Here is a 22,094-nt window from a genome sequence, read left to right on the forward strand (position 1 = left end):
GGCAGATTTGTTCTTATTTCTTGGGTCTCTTTTGCAGAATTCAACCTCTTGAAGAAATCTGGCATTCATCCATTGGAATGCATACAATTGTTTTGATGCCATTTGTGAAGCAGTACACCTACTGACTAGTGTCTGTGTGTGTGAGGACAGCTCTTATTTGTGTTTTTGTATAGGGAGAGATTGTCTGCTCCAATTCAGTGGTCCTCATGCAGCCACTGGCTGCACAACCAGCACAGCTGGACAGTACTGCTTGTGGGATGGCAGTGTACATAGGATACAGCTACATTTTGTCTTTCCTCTTATTTGTATGTCTGTTACTAAAAAGCAATAGGAGAGCTTGGGCTAGACTTGAAAAAATTCTAAGTGCTGTCCAGGCTCCTTCATTTGAACGTGTATTGCCATGCTTAGTTAATTCAGCATGCAGTTCTCAAGTTCATCAACTTGGATGACACTTCCTGGGATTTTTTTTTGGTTGATGAGCAGATCCTGGGATCAGTTTGGCATGCGACAACCTCAGTGAATTGATTTGCACTTTGGTTGCATGGCAGCTAGGCTACAGCGCTACAGAGGCTCCATCCTGCTGTAAACATTGAAAGACAACTCATTTACAATACAGCTGTCATTTTCACTGGGGGGGACACTAGGAGTAATAGAGAAAGCTTCATTAAAATAGCAATTAGCCCTATTTGTTCTCTTATGACAGTAGGTAATTAAAAGCATTGAGCTTCTGAACCTGTTGCATGAGATACAGTCTAAAACAGTATTTCTGTGATATTTTTCCTGTAAGTCTGTTTACTCCATTGTCAATGAATGAAATGCCACTTTTTCTTTTTTTTCCTTTTTTCTTTTTCTTTTTGGCTTAAGGACGCTGATCTATTGGACATAGAAAGCAAACACTTTGAAGATTTGGAATTTCAGCAGCTTGAACATGAAAGCAGATTAGATGAAGAGAAAGAAAATCTGACACAACAGCTCCTGCGTGAAGTAGCTGAATATCAGCGTAGCATTGTCAGTAGAAAGGTAAGAGCACTAATACTCAATCCATTTGTTCTTTGTTGCTGTGCATAAAGGAGATGAAATACAGATGTCAAGTTGTAGTCGCAAGAAATAATACAAAATTTTTCTCTTTGAGAAAGGTTTTGCAGCAGAGCTAAACTGATGTCCCGCTGATGCTGTAACACATACTGAATCAGGTGCTTCTCTAAAGGAACTAAATTGATAACATTCAATACCTTCTTTGCATATTTGCATGAAAATATGAAAACGAAACCCTTAAATTTTTAACAAAAGGTACTAAAGTATTGTTCTCTCGTTATTAAGCAAGGTGGTTCATTTTCTGTGGACGAAACTGCAGTTATTTTTCATTGATGATTAATATTAAATGATACAATAGGATTTAAAATTATTTAATCATAATAGGACACTGAATTAAGAAAAAATTGTAATTCTTAAAATCAATTGTAAAGATCCTATTTGAACTAGTTAAATATGAATTTTTCATAGATCGGAAGTTCCATTTCCAAGCCATTTACTTTCAGTACAGAGACATTAGTCACCATGTTATCTAGGAATATACGCTGTTGTTCTTTTGTTTTGTCTCTTGAAGAAATTCTCTTTTCTGTCTAAATCTTGTTTAATTCTTATACTTCAGAGAAGGAATGAGCTGTTGTAACTTCTTTTCCTAATACTTAACTCTTAGGAATGAATGAGGTATTATGAATATTATTCTTGTGCTTTGAAAATGAAACATATAAAAGGTGATATATTTTTTTTCCTATTAGGAAAAGATTTCTGCTCTCAAAAAACAAGCTAATCATATTGTCCAACAAGCACAAAGAGAACAAGATCATTTTGTAAAAGAGAAAAATAACCTAATAATGATGCTGCAGAGGGTAAGTATTGTCTTTCAGATATTTTTAATGCATAGTGAAAGAGCATTTCATATAATAAAAGAACACAGAATCTGAGAGAACTCTCCCTGCCCCTTCCGACACAGCTCCATGCCGTTCCCTCAGGCCCTACCACTGTCTCACAGAGCAGAGCTCAGCGCTGCCCCTCTGCCCTCTATGAGGGGCTGCAGCCACCATGAGGCCTCCCTTCAGCTCCTCTGCTCTGCGCTGAACCAGCCAGAGGACTTCAGCTGCTCCTGATGTGCCTTGCCCTCTCTGGAGGGCAAAGGGTCTGCCCTTTGCCATCTTTGTAGGCTTCCTTTGGAAATTAACGTGAAGCTAATGTCAAGCCTTCGTGTCTCTTTTGGTTTGTTTTTGACCACAAGGAAAATAATATTTAGCCCTCTAAGAAGAACCAGCATTTTCCAAATGCTGAAGGAAGACCTTTTTTTTTTATTGTGATTTTTCAATACATTTTTTCACTAGTTTTTTTTGCTGTATACATCCGTGTTTTTATTTGGTTCTGCTGTAAATGAATGAAGGTGGAACTCCGCTTTGAAGTTTTTAGTATGTTTCTTTATACTTTTAAGAAAATTACAAGCATTTATTTTCATTATATTGCTATTGGTATTTAATACAAACTTTATTTCTATTATTAACAGGAAAAAGAGAATCTCTGTAATCTGGAAAAGAAGTATTCCACACTTTCTGGAGGAAAGGGATTTCCTGTCAGTCCCAATAGTCTAAAAGAGGTAAACAGCTTAACTGCCTATTACTTTACCACAAGTAACTTTTAATAACTCTTCATGCAAAAGTATTTAGTGAAATCCTATTTATACAGTTTTATTGGATATGATGAAATTAATTTGTAAAGCTATTCGTGGAAGTCCAAATCCGTAGCAGAACAATAACCGCTCTAACATTTTCCCGGATTTGTTTGGTCTCAATTTAAACTCTTGTCCTAGAAAAATGAACATTTTTGTGTGTATGTGACGTGTCTAAGTTTCTCAAAATGGACAATTAAACTTCACTGAAATGAAGAAAAATGAGGTCCAGGGATAACTGTTCAAGTGCCAATACATTATAGCCTTTATTTTTGCACTGTCAATTTTATCACAGGTATTCCCACTGCACTCACTTCTATTTTAAGGCTCTTCAGAAATGCATGATAAGTGCACGTTTTGATCTTAAAAAAAAAAAAACAACACTGAATTAAAGACTTAACGCTATTGTGGTCTTAATATATTTATTAAGCTATTTATTTAAAGGTGGTGAATAGTTAGAGTAAATTTTTGCTGAATATTTGAGTTAGTTTGGGTGAGTCTCAGAGCTTACCTGCACCTGCCAAGGCTTTATAGCTTTGAGGATACCACATTAAGCTTCTCAAGAACTGTGAATTAGGTCAATGTAAGGTAAACCACAGCCCATTACAAAAAATTGGTCAGGATGTACAGTATTATCTTTAAGCACTCATGCTTATCCTCTTGGCTTGCCTTAATGGATCTGAAAATTGCAGATTAATACGAAGTTATAAATGGGAAAGCAGAAGAAATAGCATTTAAAATATACTGTTAGGTATCTATGGCTGCTTCGTTAACTTCTGATTAAGAGGTCTGACTGGACTTGCTGGATGACTCCTGAGCACAGTCTGCTCATCTAATGATGTAGGTGTCACTGTGGGAAGTTGGGCTCTTGAAGTTTGGGTAATTGATTTTGCTTAATTGGCCCCAAAGCTCCTGGTGAACCAGGATGGGCTGCAGAACATGCCAGTGGGATCAAGCATTCTTCCTCGCTGCAAGCCATGTAGCAACACGGCTTGGACTTAGTGTCCAAGGTTGCACTCTAATCTAGACATTTCACCTCTCACCAGGACATCTGGCAACTCCAGGCTTCTTTTTTGTTCATTTGTGATGGTTCCTTTCGTTTATCATTAGAAAGTGGGTGCTGTCTCTGATTTTGTCTTCATACCCATGTAATGATTTGTTTAATCACAGATGTTTCAGAATGCAACTACATTAAGTGAACCTGATGCACCTTTTGTTGAAATGGGTAATTAAGCAGTGTGATTGCGTTCACCACAGTGAAATCAATTAGGACTTACTGTAAGGTAAATGAGAAAAGGAACAGTGCAAATGATCTATTTTATGCTCAGTGTCCCCACAGGCTTTCTCTTCTATAAGAAATGTCTTTCCTTCCCAGACATGATAATTTGTCTCACTTCAACTCAACATTTTTCCAACTGTTCTGACACCTTTAAAAATAAAGCACCAAATGGGACACAGGTTTAAACAGATTCTCTGCACCCAGGAGTTAATTTCACCGTGCAATTGCTCATACATCAGTTGAGAACTTAGTCTGTGGTCTCGTATTTCCCATTCCCTCCTCAACAAAGCATGCATTTGTAACTCTCTCCCAAAGATAAGGCAGAGCACTTACCCAGTACTTAAGTGAGAAAAAAAATTAATGCTGTTTGAACGTTCAGTATTGGCAAAATGAGTTGGATCTCTAGTCTGGCTTGAAGCCATTTCTTTAACCTAACATAATAAGGCCTGAGCTAACACATCATGAAGTCATTTGTTTGCTTCTTTTTTTATTCACTTAGCCCCATGGAGAATCTCCACTGGTGTTGTGAGTGTGAAATGAATATATATTTTTCATATAACAATGAAAGTGCTTTTATTATCTATAAAAATGAACATAATATTACATTCATAGACTTGCCAAGTTTTGGTGATTAATATACTGCTGCTACAGTATGGTTAAGCAGGATTTATATTTATTCATACTGGATTCTCTTTTACTGTAATATGGCCACATATTTAGAGAGGAAAACTTCAGTGATACCCGGTCTCCTCATTTAATATTTGATCAAGTGGTATGTGAATTGATATTTAACTCCTATTTCTTGAGCGTTGTGTTCACAGTATGTTAATTGTCCAGTATTGTATATCTGCTTGAAAATACAATACATTTAAAATTATGCTGATAGGTAAGAGAGCTCTAATTTTTTTTCAGTCTGCCTTCTGTGATCATTGCTAAATTTATGCATTTTTAAGAAGAAGTACTATAGCAACCTGTGTTTTATCTTACTCAGTTGCCAAAGTATACAAACGTACTGACATGTCAACATGGTGGTGCAATCAAAGAAACAAAGAGCTTTGGATACTTTCTCAGTTAAAAGCAGCTTACCATCCTGATTTAAACATAAGCATACTTCCATCATATTTTTATGATATTGGTTCAACAGTGACTCTTCTTCCACTTGACCATTCTTATTATTAGAAGTTAGGGCAATTCATTGTTTTGCAAGCTGGTATCCTATATGGCATGGATTAGAAGCCATACTGTATTTGTTAGATAAGATTTATTCAGTTAACACCAGAACACCTGCAGTAATTGTGTTCTGCCATTGTATCTAAAATCTGCCTGCATGACTGCTCTTTTCAGGCAGAAGCATGCTCCAACGTCTGAGTCTTTTCTCAATCTGTCACCTCCTGTGTGATTGCTATTTGAGAGGCAATTTGAAAAGACTGTGGGGCTAGCAGTGACAACACCTCCTGTCTCAGTTTCTGGTAACATCAGGAAGTTAGAAGTGACTTCCAGACAGTGCAAAGGAAAGGTGTTTTGTCAGAGTAATGGATGGAGCAACAATAGTGTATCTTCCCAGTTCTGCTAGTCATTTGGTTCACTTAAACTAGCCAAATAGTTAAGAAATAAATCAAACTCTGCATTTGTTATCCCAAGAGAGAGCTACATGAAGGGTGTTTACATTTTACTGAAGGCTTCTGTTCACTTAATGTATATTTGCCTTTTGATCACATACATGTATTTGGAATTAAATGGAGAACAATTTTCAGAATCCAAGTATTCAACATTTGAGAAGCCCGATGATGATTTTGTTTTTTGTATGATTAAATATTTCAATGGTAACAAATATTTGGCTGTATCACTCTGAACTAACTTTCATCGTACTGGATACATTAATACTCTTGCACGTCTTTTTGCTTTTGCTCCTTTTAACTTCTGAATTCCTCCTTTTAGGGCTATATCAGTGTAAGTGAAATTAGTGAGCTGTATGGCAATTCCACGAATATATCCCCTTCCACTCAGCCCCCCACAGATGCTGACGCAGGTACCACTGAGCCTTCCACGGCTGTGCTGACGTGCCAGCCACAAAATAAAGAGGTTTGTTTGAGAGACATTTCCCTTTGTTTGCATTGTTCTTTCATTGCTGCCTTTTTTTTTTTTCTTCTTTTTTTTTTGTAATTCAACGTGTAACAAACTGACCCTAAGGCAAGCTCTCATCTGCCAGTTACCAAATCAGATAATGGCTTAATAGTAAAGCTGGAGGAATGGTCCAGTTGATGTTGTAGGTGAGACTTCAAAGGCCAAAAAACCTAAACGATTATGACCCAAGCAGCAATAAGTGACAATCTTTGCCTGTCAAACACTATAATGTAATGCACCTGTGGAGATGTGATCTGTGAATAATTCAGTTCTTACTCATTCAGTGGTGCTTAGGTGTTCCTTTTGTATGTTTTTCTTCCTGTAACAGAAGAAAGTATATCTTGGGTATTTGGGAGAGATGGGTAACTTGTACTTATATTAGCTATTCCAGAGTCTGTCCAGTCTTTGTCTATAGTTTACTTTTCCTTTTTCTCTTTCTTTGTGCCCTGCTTGCCTTTGTAATGATTACAGCATTTTTAATAAATCCACTTTTTATAGAATGAATTCATCTTATGACTGTAAACACACCTACCTTTGTGTGGTGAGGAGGCAGCAGCTGGTTTAAAAATGTGCTGTTTATGTGCTGCTTCTGAAAGATAGCTATGCCTTAAGATTTCCAATGCAACAAATCTTTTTTGCTAAATGATCCACAAACACAGTGCTAAAACTGCAGCTTGTATGTGCCGTATCTTTCGAGCAATTCCAAAAAGAAAACTCTGTGTGTAATTTCTCTTTTTTCTATAAAGCTAAGATCACCTCTCTGTTCTGGATTTGTGTTTCCTCACTCTCTTTCTCCTCGCTCTATTGCTCAACTTCCATCAGTCCATTGGCCTGAGGTCATGGCTACTCATGTAGATCCTATTCCTTTATCTGATACACCTCCTCCTCTGCCAGCTAAGAAACACCGCAGGCAACAACAGGTAACAGACTCAAAGCTGATAACTTGGGATTTTTTTGTTACTGTTATGGTGGCCGTGAAGTTGATCTACATGGAAAGTTTTAAAAATGATGTGGTAGATCATAAGTTCGTGATGTTTTCTGAATGTTAAACTTAAAAGCACTACTCATTTAAAAATGAATACAGTGGGTTATAGAATGGTAATGATTAAAAAATCTCCTTTCTATGAATCATCCAGAGGCAAATATTAATGTTTAGGAGCCATTGTAATTGTCAGAAGACTTGCAACAGTAATATACCACTGGCTTCATTTGAAATCCTAAAATTAACTTTTGTTATACATTTAAACAACGCCTGTCAAAAGCTGTATTGTTTTTAAGCTGCCGATTCATTAGAATAACTTGTAAATAAATGTTTTTCCTCTTTTAATTGGATTCTACTGGTACTCTGGACTTGAGTTAAAAAAAAAAAAAATTAGAAAAAATTAGATACAGGGACATGTATACAAAAAAGTGCATATTAATTTAGTACATTTTCTTAATCAGCATGCTTTTTTGTTGTGATATTTATATAAATCCTATGTAACACTGTGAATCAGGAGGTATTTCATTCTTTTCAGTGAAATCTCAGACTGTTGCCTTCAGTATATTCCATATAGAGCATAACTGAGCAAGTAGGTCAATTTCTTATGTCAAAGCTGTTCAACAAATTACATTTGAAGCATTTCAGAAATCTGGAAGAGCGAAAGAAACAGCACAGGGAATGCATGTACATGAGTGATACTTTGCCTCGCAAGAAAACAACTCCAACTGTGTCACCACACTTCAATAGTTCTACTCTTGGACGAAGCATTACATCTAAAGTACGTAGCTGCATGCTATTAATAGCCTTCCAATTTTATATAAAAAGCATTCTATGTTAGAGGTAAGATTGAATAGCTGTAGCATCGTGTAATCCCTCAAATTCATGTCTGACGTTGGCTGTGAAAGAAATTTGCATTTGTTAACATGGGAAAAAGCATGAAACCTTCCAGGCTTCCAGCCTTTATATTCACATCTGGAAAGGTGGTGATATAATAGTCATCACATATTTACAATCAATTTCAAGATATTTCAAGAACTTTACTTGCAGGTTAGCTTAAATTGATTGTAGAGACTCAGCAGGCTGCTTTCCTTTCAACCTCTCGCCAGTAAAGTCAAGATTATGTGCAAAGTTAGAATACTCTTTACGTGTGACATGGTAAATAAAAAAAGAAAAGCAAGGGGAAAATAATAATAGGCAAACATTTTTGTTTAATTAGAGAACTGTTCAAAACTAAAATATTAATGGCTGATTCATTTGAGATGACAATGATATTAAGGACAAAGCAACTTATTTTAACATTAGTTGCTAATTCAACAAAAGTTTTAAGCACATACTTATAAATTTCCTGCAGGGACATTTACCATTAGGACAGAGCAACAGCTGTGGCAGTGTACTTCCTCACTGCCTGGCAACCATGACCAAAGAGTCAGAATCAAGAAGGATGCACAAAGGTAAGACTTTGATTAGTTTCTGTTAAAGCCAGCATTTTTATTTTATTTTTTTTTTCCAGAAAATAAATGTGAAATTGATATTATTGTAATCAATGAGGCTGTAAAATCAAAAAATTGCTCCTTGTTGAAAAACATAAGCTCTCAATGTCATTTACAGATTTAGACAAAATAAGAGTATGGAATAGTCACATATACAGATTTGAAGGATATAGTCATCAAATATACTCAGCAGAAAATAAAAGGATACACATTGAGTTAACTGGCTAACTTGATTCATTTGGGGACAATTTATTAAAGATATTACGCGTTGTCTTATTTAGTTAGTTTAAATCTTTTTATTTTGCAATTTCAAAAAAAAAAAAAGATTTTTTTTTTTTTGGCATATATTTTTTCCTGGATAGAGTAATTCCCTAGACAGTCATTTAACGTCATGACTTGGAGCATGTATAGCTGCAGTATTGTAACCTCCCTTAAATATTTGGGCTACAACATAGGAAAGATGTACCTTGCATAGGTAGTTGCATATTTGTAATAGCAACGTGACAGTTCTGAATAGAAAAGTACTTAATCTTTGAGACATGATTTCTTAAACTGTGAAATTCTGTGTCTGCTGTTTGTCTACTTGAATTGATGCACTTAATTTTTTGCTTTAACAAAATACATTGCTGGTAACTGTCCCATCTTCAAAAGGAATTGCTCCTCGGTTCCATCTGTCAGTTTCTTTTCTTTCTGGTGTCTGCATCATTACAAAATTAGTGTAAGAAAGCCTTACCTAGTGCTGACTAAGATGGAGCTGAGACAGCATCCATCCTGTCTTTATAGGAGTTGTCAGAGCTAGCAGGTGGTATAAGTAAAAAAGCACAACTGAAGTCAGCTATACGCACTGGAGTTCTAAGTGCATGTAAGGAACAAACTTGCTGAGAAGAGATCATGACTTACTACCTTCACTTAATAGATCTGCTCCAGTTGGGATTTGTTCTTTTTGAGCTTTATTTGTGCAACAGGCCCTCCACAAACCTGCTGTGGTGGCTAATGTAGCTTGATATATTTCAGAAAGCAATACAAAAGGAGCTTCATACCCAGCTTGGAAAGCTTTTGTGATATAATGCATTTGCCTGGGTGGAATAGCCTGAAAACACATTGAGACTCATCATTATGCTCTTGTTCTGAAAACACTTTATTTCATTTTGAAAATAAGTAAGAACTGCTTGACTAAATTCTGATGGCAAAAGATTGTATGTTATATTGGAACTATTTCTAGAAAATGACTGCAAAAGATGATGTGCCTAAAATACAATTACAAAACCTAATGAAAGCTTTTAAAATGGTTATTATATTTTTCTTTTCCATTTTTGTCAACAGTTAAAAAATAAGCCTAAGAGCATAGGCAGATTTTTTTATCTTAAGAGTGAAAAAGAAAGAAACTCTCCAAACCAAAACTGAAGTATGTATGGATTGACAAAAAACTGAGGCAGGATAGAGTGAGATGTATTGGTTAAGGCACTCAACAGTATACTTGTCATATGCTAGGAACAGTATGTGTGCTGTACTGCCCTCCATACTGGAAGATGATCATTATTCTTTAAATGATTCAACAGTTTGAATGGAAATATTGAATCATAAAGAGAGCCTTTGGTGATTGGTTCCTACTGGGCAAGAGGATGGTTCTTAACAGCTTATTCTGACATTTGGGCTTTGTGAGAGAGAAATTATGTTGCTGTCAGGTGCTTTACTTGAACTCTCAGATTTGCACAGTAAGAGAGACCATCAAAACACAAAGAGTACAGGAATACAAGGATGTATTCAAGGGAAAGTTTTTTACTGAGAGAATGGTGAGGTGCTAGAACAGACTGTCCAGAGAGGCTGTGGATGCCTCATCCATGGAGGTGTCTAAGGCCTGGACATTCTGATCTAGTGCTTGATCTAGCAGCTGGCAACCATGCCTGTGGCAGGGGGATTGGAATTTGATCCTTGGAGTCCCTTCCAACCCAAGCCATTCTAAAATTCTATTCTCTTTGCACTCAACAACAGAGCTCCCTAAGTTTACTTGTGTCAGAAGCACATGAAGAGTGTAATTGCATTCTCTAGTCCTTAAAGCACAGTGGTTCTGGGTTGCAGAAAGCTGCTTTGTCTCAGCAGCATATCACAGAAGTTTCTGCACTGCTCTTTCTCCAGATTCCTATGTATCCCATTATAGTGCAGAACCCAGCCAGGTGGCTGGTCGTGTCCTAGTCCATGGACTATAATGGACATTCTCTGGAATGGAGAATACCTTCAAGGTCATCAAGTCTAATCATCCACCTGACCCACTGAGTCCAATATCACTAATCCATGACCCTCAGTGCAACAAATACATCTTAAATACCTCCAGATATGAGGTCTCCACCACTTCCCTGGACAGCCCATTCCATTTCCCTGAAGAAATTATTCCAAATATACTAAACTTCAACCGCCTCTAAAGCAACCTGAGACCAATTCCTCATGTCCTGTTACTTGCCACCTGGTCCACTAATCATTCATTGCCTTTTCAGCAGTGTCGAGAACACTGTGCAAAGAGGCTAATGCACTCCTGAAGTGCTGGTAGCAGCTCATCACACTTTTCAGGAGTCAACTTCAAGGATGGGCATTTTAGTGAGTTTGTAAAAATTTGGAGAAAGTGTATTCAGCATCTCCTGGAGGAAGTGGGCAGCTCAGCTAGTCAGAGCTGTTACAGGAGAGTTACCAAATTAATAATGGTGTGAATTCTCTCTGACTGGCTTTCTCCAGTTTTTATTATTTCTGTCCAAGAAGTTAATGTAAAAATTTGTGATTCATAATTCAAAGTTAAAAATGAAGTCAGGAAATGAAGAAGAGGTACTCAAGTTTGAACATCGTTTTCTTTGCGCAGGAACAAGTAATGCCTGTGAATAAGTTGAAGACTATAACCCATGGAAACTCAGCAGGAATTTTTATTTATGTATTTATTTTTATTTGAAATAAACATAATCAGAATTATAGAATGGTTTGGGTTTAAAGGGACCCTTAAGATCATCTAGTTCCAACCCCCTGCTATAGGCAAGGACGCCTCCCACTAGACGAGATTGCTCAAAGCCCCATCCATCCTGGCTTTCAGTGCTTTCAGGGAGGGGCATCCACAGTCTCATTGGGCAACCTGTCCCAGTGTCTCACCACCCTCACAGTAAAGAATTTCTTCCTAATATCTAGTCTAAATCTACCCTTTAGCTTTCCTGTAGGCCCCCTTCAGGTACTGGAAGGCTGCTATAAGGTCTCCTCGGAGCCTTCTCTTCTCCAGACTGAAGAGCCCCAGCTCTCTCAGCTTGTTCTCATAGGGGAGGTGCTTTACCCCTCTGATCATCTTCGTGGTCCTCCTCTGGACCCACTCCAACAACAAATAGTGACTGTCAGTAATCATTCCGAGTTAAGAGCAGCTTATATTGAAGAGGGTGCATCTTTGACGTAAGTCGTTCATGGGAAAATCTTTTTCTTAACAGCCAAGTTATTTGGAACGATCCAGAGACCAGTCACTGCACAGATAAAAATGGGGGCCCAAAAGGTTCCAATAGATTTGGCCACCAGGAGCCTGTGTGAGGACAGTGCGAGTGGGAGCCCATTGGTCAGCTCAGTCCCATGGATGGGAAGGATGGCAAGTGGCGAGCTGAAACAGGAATCTGGGCACAGTGCTGGGAGTAACAGTGCTGAGACACATGCTGGGTAACAGCAAAATGGTGATTCATATGCTTCTTAGGCTCTACCAAAAAAGAGTAGACAGAGGGCAATATCTATATTTAAAGGCAATCTGTGAGCTTTTCAAAGTAGTCTTCTTTTTCTTTTTACTCTTTTCTCAGGAAAAGCTAGAAAAGGTATGAAAGCATCCCTTTCCCTGGCTGCAACTATTGTCATTTGGCAAAAGCACTGATTGCATCCGCACTGTCAAGTAGTTTTGGAAATTTTTGAAATCACTGTTAAATAATGATGGTTCTTCAAAAATTCTTTCTTTTTTAATGTCAAACAGACTGTCACAACAAAACTTCTGGCTAGCGCTAATATCTGCAGAGCTGCAGCTTGGCGCAGGCCTAATTTTTTGCTTCTTTGCTCGTAGCCAAACAAGTAGAGCAGAAAATCTGAAATTCTTTGCAGATCTGTAGGTGACAATGGCAAGGAAGACTTGAGTTTCCTACTTTGGCATGCTTCCATACAAAAAAATATATATTTTGACATGTGAATGTCTGTGCTTAAAAAAAAGAAGAAAGAATGGAAATAAAATGTTATGCCTGGACCTTTATTTTATGAAGTACTCTTTTTTAACGTACTTGACAGTGTTGCTGTTAATAACAGCTTTTATCTGTAGTTCTGACCTCTCCATGATTTTTTTGTAGTGGTGTATTTGGGTTATTTTTGGAATTATGTGACAAATACTAAGGATTTTTTTGATGATATGGCTTTATGTATATTTGTAATATTTTGCTGAACAGCATGGCTATTAAGAGCATTAAGCTTAGTATTTTACTATAGGGAATGCAAACTTGTGCAACAGGAAACATTTTTTTTAGTTCCTGTATTAGCTTAGATTTGCAGTATTGGCTTGTGGGTAACTTTTAGTGGCACATAAAGGGAGTTTAATTTTTTTGATTGCATGTTCTGTAATAGACACCTGAGCAGCTAATCGTCTAAAAAACTGATTTTGCATGTGTGATGTGTGAACGAGGCTGGAAATGAGACTGAGAGGTATCTGGGGGTCAGTACACAGCTCATCCCAAGCTGTGAGCTGCCCGTTCCCTAGGGCACAAAGAGCAAATGAGAGCATTGCATTCTGCATTGTTTCTGGAAACGCATGCCATTTCGCAGCCAAACTCCTGTGCTACATAGAGACATGACTTGCAGTGTTTAGTTACATTTGCATGATTGCATAAATTTAACCGATTAATGTTTTCCTTAAAAATGGGTTCTTTATCTTCCTAGAAAGTTGACTTTCCTTTAGGGAAAGCGTAAAAGCGATACGTTGCTCTGTACCTTTAAGATGGGCTTTTTTTAAAGTGTAATATAAACTATGAAACTAATATTTGCAGAAGCTTAGTAGAAAAACATTCATTTGAATGCAGTTTCTTTCAGTAATTTATTCTTTCTCTTTTTCCATCGTGAATAATTGAAAACCATTTCACAGGAGCAATTAGTCATTCCAAAGGTTCAAGTGTGAAAGGTAATTGTGTATCTGCAATAACAGCAGCATTTGCCATAATAATGGGAGTAAAGCAAACATGTAAATCAGTAACATCTGTGTTGTGTGATGCTATTATCTATAAATGCTGAAGTGTATTTGTATCCTTTTCATCTTTTTTACTAATCAGAGCAATTGAACTTACACTGAAATGTATTGTTCTCTCAAATGGCAAGTACAGTTCTATTAGTTCATTGGAAACCAGCCTAAATTGTCTGCAAAAAGTCTTTGTATTGCATGGAGGGAAGTGAAATGGAAGAATGAAGAAACAATTGATCTGCCTCGGGAATGCTTGTAGGCATCATTTCCTTAATAATACGCTTTAATTATACAGCTTTAGTCATGCTTTTATGACACTTCTCTTTGGAGAATATTACAGCCTTTCTAAGGTGGAGCTGTGATTCTTCGGCCCCTGAAGTGAAATTCTTCCAGCTCTGACATGTCCCAGAACATAGCAGATAGTTAAGGTGTAAACTCATGTAGAGAATAAGGCAGGAGAACATTCCTAAAATGCCTAAAAGCAGCATTTTGATGGTGTCCAGTAAAAATCAGTATATGAACACTGCTGCATTTGGATGTTTGTCCATACATCTTCCATGATTATTACTTAAATCTCTGCTTTCCTGTCTGAATACAAGGTTTTCCTTTAGTCTAACAGTCATTCTTAGTCTCCAGCTCAGCCACAAACTCATTTTGGGTCAGAAGTGTGCAGAGAATACTATAAACTCTTAGCATCAAAACTGTGAAGTGCTATTCTTGCATGGATTCAAAGAAAAGGTGGGCAGTGAAGTTGCATTTATTATCATACAAGTCTAACCTTAAAATATGTAAAATAATGTGTGCAGTTAAGACGACAGTTGTCTTTCTACTCTGCTCTTCATTAGACAAGCTCAAAAATCTTTCCATAAGTCTGTATAAATAATGCTGCTTTATTTACCAAAGTGGACAGTGGACAAATGAAGGGGAGTTTTTAGAAGGGATGACTTCATAAAAAAACAAAAGAGTAAAGAACTTAAATATTGCAGAACTTCATTTATGCTTTTATTTCAAGTCACTGAGCTCTAGGGATCTGTGTTAATCCCATAGAGTGCACTGCAGTTTCAAAATTCCAGGGAAGTACCCCCATGCGAGTAACTGATGAAGTGACAGGTAGATTGTATTATTTCAGCTGAAACTAAAAGTTGAAAGCACAGTTATTAGAAACCAAAGTTCCCCAAGCAGACAAAAAGTAATGCACATTCAATAAGAGCAGCCAAGTAAATACTGATAAAGCCTTTGAGTATCAAGAGTTTGTTGGGTTTGTTTTTTTTTTTAGAACTTAATTGGTGCTAATTCTCTTAGAGCTCTGAATTCAGCTACTTTACTTTCAGGATTACATCTAGTTTATGTGTATTACATTTTTTTAATATACATACAATAACGTATCTTGAAAAGTCAACTGTACTAACCTGCACATGTTTGTGTCTGTCTTAGAAAAAATGTGTTTTTAAGGGTCTTTCTTCAGTCATGATAGTATCTTGATCACAGAACAATTAAATCTAAGCTGGTATTCGAAATGCTTGTGCTTTTCACACGCTGTGTTAAGTCACAGAATTTCTGTGTAATATAGATGTTTCCTCTGTACTCTACAGGGTATAACCATCAACGTATATGTGAAAACCAAAGGCAGAAATCTCCTGAATTCTACAGCAGAACAGCATCTGAATCCAACGTGTATTTGAATAGCTTCCATTACCCAGATCGTAGTTACAAGGACCATGCCTTTGATACATTAAGCTTAGACAGTTCTGACAGTATGGAGACAAGCATATCAGCATGCTCACCAGATAACATTTCCAGGTAAATAATCTTCACTTCTGTTGTGTGATGGTCGTAAGATTATAATTAAACAAGAGAACATGTAAATGTTGATGCCATGGTAATGTAAGTACTGCTAACTGGTAGAAAAAATATAAGATCATTAGATAGGTATAATATTTGTGTAGGCCTTCAGATATAATGATCGTCTTGTCAGCAGACAATATTTAAACATATTTAAAGATGGAAGATAAAAAAATTGGAGAGACTTTGAAATGAGGAAGGCCACACAGAAATCAGTGTCTGTCTTGAGCATCAATGATGACAACACTGATAAGTGGGGTAATTCGTGAGCTTCCTATGAGAGGAAATTTCTTTTAAGATATCTGCCAGGGCTGAAGTACATTCATTCTGTATGTCCAGCATGTTAACTTGCTGCATGCTTGTGCTGAAATGCTTAGGAATCCTCTGGCAATCCTTTTTGCCCTTTCCCTTCTCTTTTCTGGGTCAGTAGAAATGAAGAGCTGATACTGAAAGGCATAGAGCTTTCCACTGCTTTTCTTATCCTCAGAGACTGCCAGCCCAGATGCTACAGTTGGAAGGAACATTAAGAGCTTGTATTTAAAAAGCAAACAAGCAAAAAGCAAAACAACGAAACCGAGTCTCAAAATTGTGCCCCAACAGTTTTCTTCTCACAGTCTGTTTTTAATGAATGTGCTTTCCTTTCTGCACATGGTTCTATCCCAAGAGGTTCAGAAGCATCAGTGGAGGCTGATAATTAAATAAAACATCCTCACAGGATTCAGAATCTCTGGTGAACACAAAGATGGCTTTTTGGGCTAGCATGTTGTCTTTTTCCTGTTTCCTTTAACCACAGGAACCCATCAACCCACAGATTTCCTCTTGTAGTCTATCACAACAATGTTAAGAGTTTAGAAAATACCCATGGCATTGATTCTGCTGGCTCAGATTTTGCTTGTTTGCAAAATCTCGTTAGGACTCAGGTTCTGAGGATTTTTGTTTCAAATAGATAAATAGATAGTTTCTGATAGCCACACACAGCTGGGAATTATCTCTGCAGTGTTAAGTACATCAAAGATGAAAGAATTTAACTAAGCTGAAGCACTTTCCCATTTTTATATGGGAAAACCTACTTCAATTAATCAAATTCCAGGTTGCTTGTTAAAATTCATTAAAATAAATTTTTATTTATGGCCCTGTTGCTTTTGTGGCCTGAATGAACTTGGACTGTTCCCATTCTATCTCAGTCCTTCATAGTTAGCCTGTGTGCTACTGAGTAGCACAAATAAACATGCCACTTGGCACCCACTGCTGCTTGAGTGATCAGTTAGCATTTTCAGAATAACCCCAGGTCAAGTTTCTCTGTGCCCTAAACATTTGAACCCATTCAGTTTCCTTGTATTGTCTATTGACTTTGGAATGGCAACACAGCTAGTATTTAACATAAACTGTTTTTCCTGAACAGCATAAAATAAAAAATAAAATGGAGTGCGTGTCATAAAAATGCCACAGTTGTTAAATTGAGATGAAGCACCAAGATATGTATTGGAAGAAAGATGCATAGTATTGCTTTTTGTCTGCCTATAGGCATGAGATAGTGTCCTTTGCAAGAAAAAGAATACATTTTGGCAGAGGTTTTCAGAATGTTAGCAGAGTATCTGAAGTGAATACTTCCACTCCTAAATGCATATCTTCTTGTGGAAACTAAGAGTGAGATGGAAGCACCTTCTCAAAGACTATGAAACAACCTCTATATTATCGAATGAGTATCTGCCACAATGAAGTTTACTCAACAGATTAAAATTCTGACAGATCATATGAAATAGAAAATCACTCCTTTGTGTTGGGCTTGTTTGGATTATTAATTACTAATTAATTATTAATTAAAGCGTCAAATCCTGAAACTCTAGGGTGCCTATATTTTAAGCAAAACATCATTATGAATCAAAGGGCATAAAAGGTATTCTGCACATCATGTGTCTGTGACATGTTAAGGCATTTATAAGTGTTCAAAGGAATAATTAGTCATTGCATTAAGCTGGAACATTCCACAGCAATGAATATGGTAAATCTGTAAAATGAGATTTAATGAGATCCCTTTGCTCTGAAGCGAGATACCATTGCACAGCTTTTGGGTCCAGGATACAGAAATGACACCACCTCTGACAGCAAGCTGAAAGTGTCATCCAAGCACCCTTTTATTGCAAGATAGAGCCAAAATGGCAAAGGTAATAGCTATGTTGTGGTGGGCCAGGATCTAGCACGCTTTGGGATTGCCTTTGTTTCCTTGGCTTGCCAGTTATTTCAACTACCAGACACTATCTGATACTACTCTGTCACTGAATAGCTTTTGGAGATACTTAGTAGTCCATCTTTTCTGTATCAAGAATTTTCTGATGATGAGCTTAGTGGGACAAAATGGACAGTCCACAGCCAGGAAGTTCTAAATCATATATTTAGATGCTACTCATGCAACCTTTGACAAACAGTAACATGTTCTGTTAGGATATGATCACTGTTTTCATCCATATTCTGTTATCTGAGAGAAGATGATGGATCATAGTGGACTGTCAGGATCCATTTTAAGTACTTGAGTCAGTATTTTTCACAATTCCATGTGGAGAGTGTGTATCATACACTTTATAAGTCATTTTTGTTAGTGGCTACTGCACTGACATGGATAAGAACAGTATCAACTCAATCCATTAATGGTTTGTGCGGTTTGAAATGTCAAGTATTCCTTTAAATAACTGCTGTATTGTTGTTTGTGTTTTTTTTTTTTCATACAGCGCTAGCACATCAAATGTTGCAAGAATAGAAGAGATGGAGAGACTTCTGAAACAAGCACATGCTGAAAAGACTAGGCTGCTTGAGTCCAGGGTAAAATTAAATTTTATGAGTAAAAATAGGAATGGACATTTTAGTTAGGTAATACCTTCCTAAAGATTGGACCCTAAATAGCTTACCCCTAATTGAGGCTTAAAAGAATTGCCTCTCCTCCTTTAGTTTGGTCTGGTTTTGTTCTCATGCTACATCTTTGAGCCCATACACATTAAATGCTGTTTTAGTGAATGAGCTCAGAGAGTTATGATTGGTGGCATAGAGTCTAGTTAGAGGCCTGTAACTAGTGGTGTGCCCCAGAATTTGGTGTTGGGTCTGGTCTTGTTCAGCATCTTCATCAGTGAGTTGGATGAAGGGATAGAGCCCACCTTCACCAAGTTTGCTGATGATAAAAAGCTGGGAGGAGTGACTGATACACCAGAAAGCTGTGCTGCCATTCAGTGAGATCTGGGCAGACTGCAGAGTTGAGCGGAGAGGAACCTGATGAGGTTCTACAAAAGCAAGCCTACGGGAGAAATAACTGTGCATCAGTGCAGGTTAGAGGATGACCTGCTGGAAAAGTGCTCTGCAGAGAAGGACTTGGGGGTCCTGGTGGACAACAAGTTGGCCCTGAGCCAGTAGTGTATCCTTGTGGTCAATAAGGCCAATGGTATCCTAGAATGTATTAAAAAGAGCATGGCCAGCAGGCCAAGGGAGATGATTTAGAATACTGTGTCCAGTATTGGGCTCCCCATTTCAAAAAAGACAGGGAATTCCTAGAAGGAGTCCAATGGAGGGCAATAAAGACCTCCTGTATGAGGAAATTCTGAGAAACCTGGGACTGTTCAGCCTAGAGAAGGGAAAACTGAGAGGGGATCTAATCAATGTTTATAAATATCTAAAGTGCATAAGTCACAGAATCACAATGGCCAAGGATGGAAGGGACCTCAAGGATCATGAATCTCCAACCACCCTGCCACATGCAGAGCCACCAACTTCCCCATTTAATACTAGATCAGGCTACCCAGGGCCCCATCCAATCTGGCCTTGAACACCTCCAAGGATGCGGCATCCACAACCTCTCTGGGCAGCCTGTTCCAGCACCTCACCACTCTCTCTCTAAAGAACTTCCCCCTGACATCCAACCTAAATCTTCCCTCCCTCAACTTAAAACCATTTCCTCTTGTCCTGCTGTTATCTACCCTTTCAAAGAGTTGATTCCCCTCCTGTTTGTAGGCTCCTTTTAGGTACTGAAAGGCTGCAATGAGGTCACCCTGCAGCCTTCTTTTCTCCAGGCTGAACAAGTCCAGCTCCCTCAGCCTGTCTTTGTAGGGGAGGTGCTCCAGCCCCCTGATCATCTTTGTGGCTCCCCTCTGGACACTCTCCAACAGCTCTCTGTCTTTTTTGTACTGGGGGCTCAGGCTGGGCTCCTTTCAGTGGTCTGTAGTGATATGACAAGGAGCAAATGGCCAAAAACTGGAACACTGTAAGTTCAAATATGCAGAAGAACTTCTTTATGTTAAGCATAACTCAGTACTGGCACAGGCTGCCCAGAGAGGTAGTGGAGTCTTAGTCTGTGGAGATATTCAAGACCCATCTAGATGCCTAACTGTGCAACCTACTGTAGGGAACTGCTTTAGCTGCAGGGTTGGACACGATGATCTCAAAAGGTCCAGTCCAACCCCTGCAATTCTGTGATTCTGTGAGTTTAGGGCAAAATCCCATCAGAAGCTAATCAGCATTGCTCCCATACCTGCTAAAGGAGTTGCTTATGAAAAACCATCATTTCTAGAGTGGTGATATTTGCATTTCTAATTCCAGTTCTTAACCACTTTGCTGGATGTATATTCCTGCCGACCAAAGAGGCAAAAAGGAGTTTAATCCTAGCTAGAAATGATATGAGGTACAGTTTCACATATAATTGTGGTCTGTTATTTAGGAACGGGAGATGGAAGCTAAAAAGCGAGCTCTGGAAGAAGAGAAGCGCCGCAGAGAGCAACTGGAAAAAAGACTGGAAGAAGAAACTAGCCAGAGGCAAAAACTAATTGAAAAGGAAGTGAAGATACGAGAGAAACAAAGAGCACAGGTGAGATACGTTGACATGAAATTTTTTTTTGGTGCAAGACCCCTACTATAGAGGAAGTGAGTGTACTTCTGCAAATGATAAACAGAGTGACTTCCATTTAAATAAATGGATTTAGTATTTCTGAGGTGCATCTATGTCACTAGGAGTATGTTTGAGCCATTGGAGTCAGTGTATTTATTTAAAGCTAAATATTAGCTTAGATCTATTCAGCATCTTCTATCTAAAGAATTGTTGCTTTCCAAATGTTTGACTGGGGAAAAAAAAAAAAAAAGAGATAAAGACACCTTTTCAGTTCCATGTCTTCTCTAGAGAAGAAACAGTATTTTCTTTAATGTTCTTGGAACTGTGCAATATGGGAAACATTATTTAGTAACATCAGTATTATCTCTGACATCTTTGTTTCAGGTTAAGATTTAGACATAGAAAGAGCCTTCTTTCTTAGCTGTTTCTTTTTTCTGCTACAACTAAGAGGATCTGCATGGTACAGCAAATAGACTGGGCAGTCATTTTATTGTTAGTATACCAGGACAATGTCTCCATCTTAATTATATGAATACAGTAGATTTCATATCATACTTGAATACATTTCTGCTTTCATTGGTGCTGCTTTTGCTAAATCCTTTGTTTTATGAGTTACTGTTCTGTGTTGCTTTTTTAAATCTAAATTTAATTGATAAAACCAGAGCAACCCCAGAGGAACTTTAAATATTCTTAACCTGAAACAGCTAATTCCTTTGTTTTCATAATAAAATACAATAAAAGAATATTAAATGGTATGTATAATTTCTTCTTTGTATCTCTGAGATTTTGATGATAACTCAAGTATGACATAATTTAACAACCTCATGCTTATATCCATATCTGAAGCTGGAATGTGCTATGTGTTGTAATAAAATGCCCTCTTGGGTACTGCTAACTGGGAGACTTAGCAGCGAGACTGAAGACTGGATTGGCAGGAAGACAAAACCTACCTGTCAGAATGAGTGATCGTTTTCTTTGTTTTTCACTTTCTTTTATAGAGTGACACCCACTTCCAGAGTTTTTTCCTCCTGTACTTCCTGATAGTTAGAAATGTCAACTAGGGGAAGGAACTCCATCTTCACACTTGCCAAAGCTAGTTTCAGCTTGTATCATACAGTACTGCATAATTTTAGAAGGGTGTTAAGAGTTCTCGCTGGTAACACAGCTCCCATTGCTCAAAGAGATTTCTTGAGAATGCAGTGAGAGAAAGTCCCTTAGATTTGTGACTCACAGTGGTATTTAAAATGCTAACTTTAGGCATGGAGCAGAGGGAGATTAGGTTATCAATGTTCTCTGAAGTCAGTGTAGAGAAACTGCTTCCATGGGTCGTTCAGGGCAGCTAACCTAGGCTTCTGTTCTGAACAGCCCTATGTTGTAGCTCCTGTCTGCCCTGACTGCAGCACGAGCCTTGGGAGATGAGTGGTCTTCTGCATTTAAAATGAATTCTGTGCTTAGATCCTCTAGATACAGAAAACAGGCATGCTCCCTTTAGCTGGCAGAGGTCCCAAATCACTCCTACTCGTTCTCTCGACTTATCCTATCTGTCTTAATACAGACATTGTCCTGAACTGTGACCAAGAATGAG

The 22,094-nt window shown here is 37.9% G+C and overlaps 1 protein-coding gene across 7 annotated transcripts in view; it reads left to right on the forward strand.

Moving 5' to 3' along the window:
- Positions 1-22,094, forward strand: part of PHLDB2 (pleckstrin homology like domain family B member 2) — a 68,840-nt gene that overhangs the window by 40,323 nt on the left and 6,423 nt on the right. For 4 of the 7 annotated variants that reach the window (XM_085239617.1, XM_085239605.1, XM_085239621.1 and 1 more), the window contains 10 exons: positions 865-1,020; positions 1,782-1,892; positions 2,552-2,641; positions 5,931-6,074; positions 6,863-7,036; positions 7,736-7,876; positions 8,450-8,549; positions 15,396-15,603; positions 18,372-18,462; positions 20,342-20,488. In XM_085239617.1, coding sequence (XP_085095743.1) covers positions 865-1,020; positions 1,782-1,892; positions 2,552-2,641; positions 5,931-6,074; positions 6,863-7,036; positions 7,736-7,876; positions 8,450-8,549; positions 15,396-15,603; positions 18,372-18,462; positions 20,342-20,488 — 1,362 coding nt within the window. The remainder of the gene's footprint in view (positions 1-864; positions 1,021-1,781; positions 1,893-2,551; positions 2,642-5,930; positions 6,075-6,862; positions 7,037-7,735; positions 7,877-8,449; positions 8,550-15,395; positions 15,604-18,371; positions 18,463-20,341; positions 20,489-22,094) is intronic. The other 3 variants (XM_085239629.1, XM_085239632.1, XM_085239636.1) reach the window with 2 other exon arrangements.

This window comes from Meleagris gallopavo, chromosome 1 (genome assembly GCF_905368555.1).
Source record: "Meleagris gallopavo chromosome 1, MGAL_WU_HG_1.1, whole genome shotgun sequence".
In the NCBI taxonomy this organism is placed as follows: Eukaryota; Metazoa; Chordata; class Aves; order Galliformes; family Phasianidae; genus Meleagris; species Meleagris gallopavo.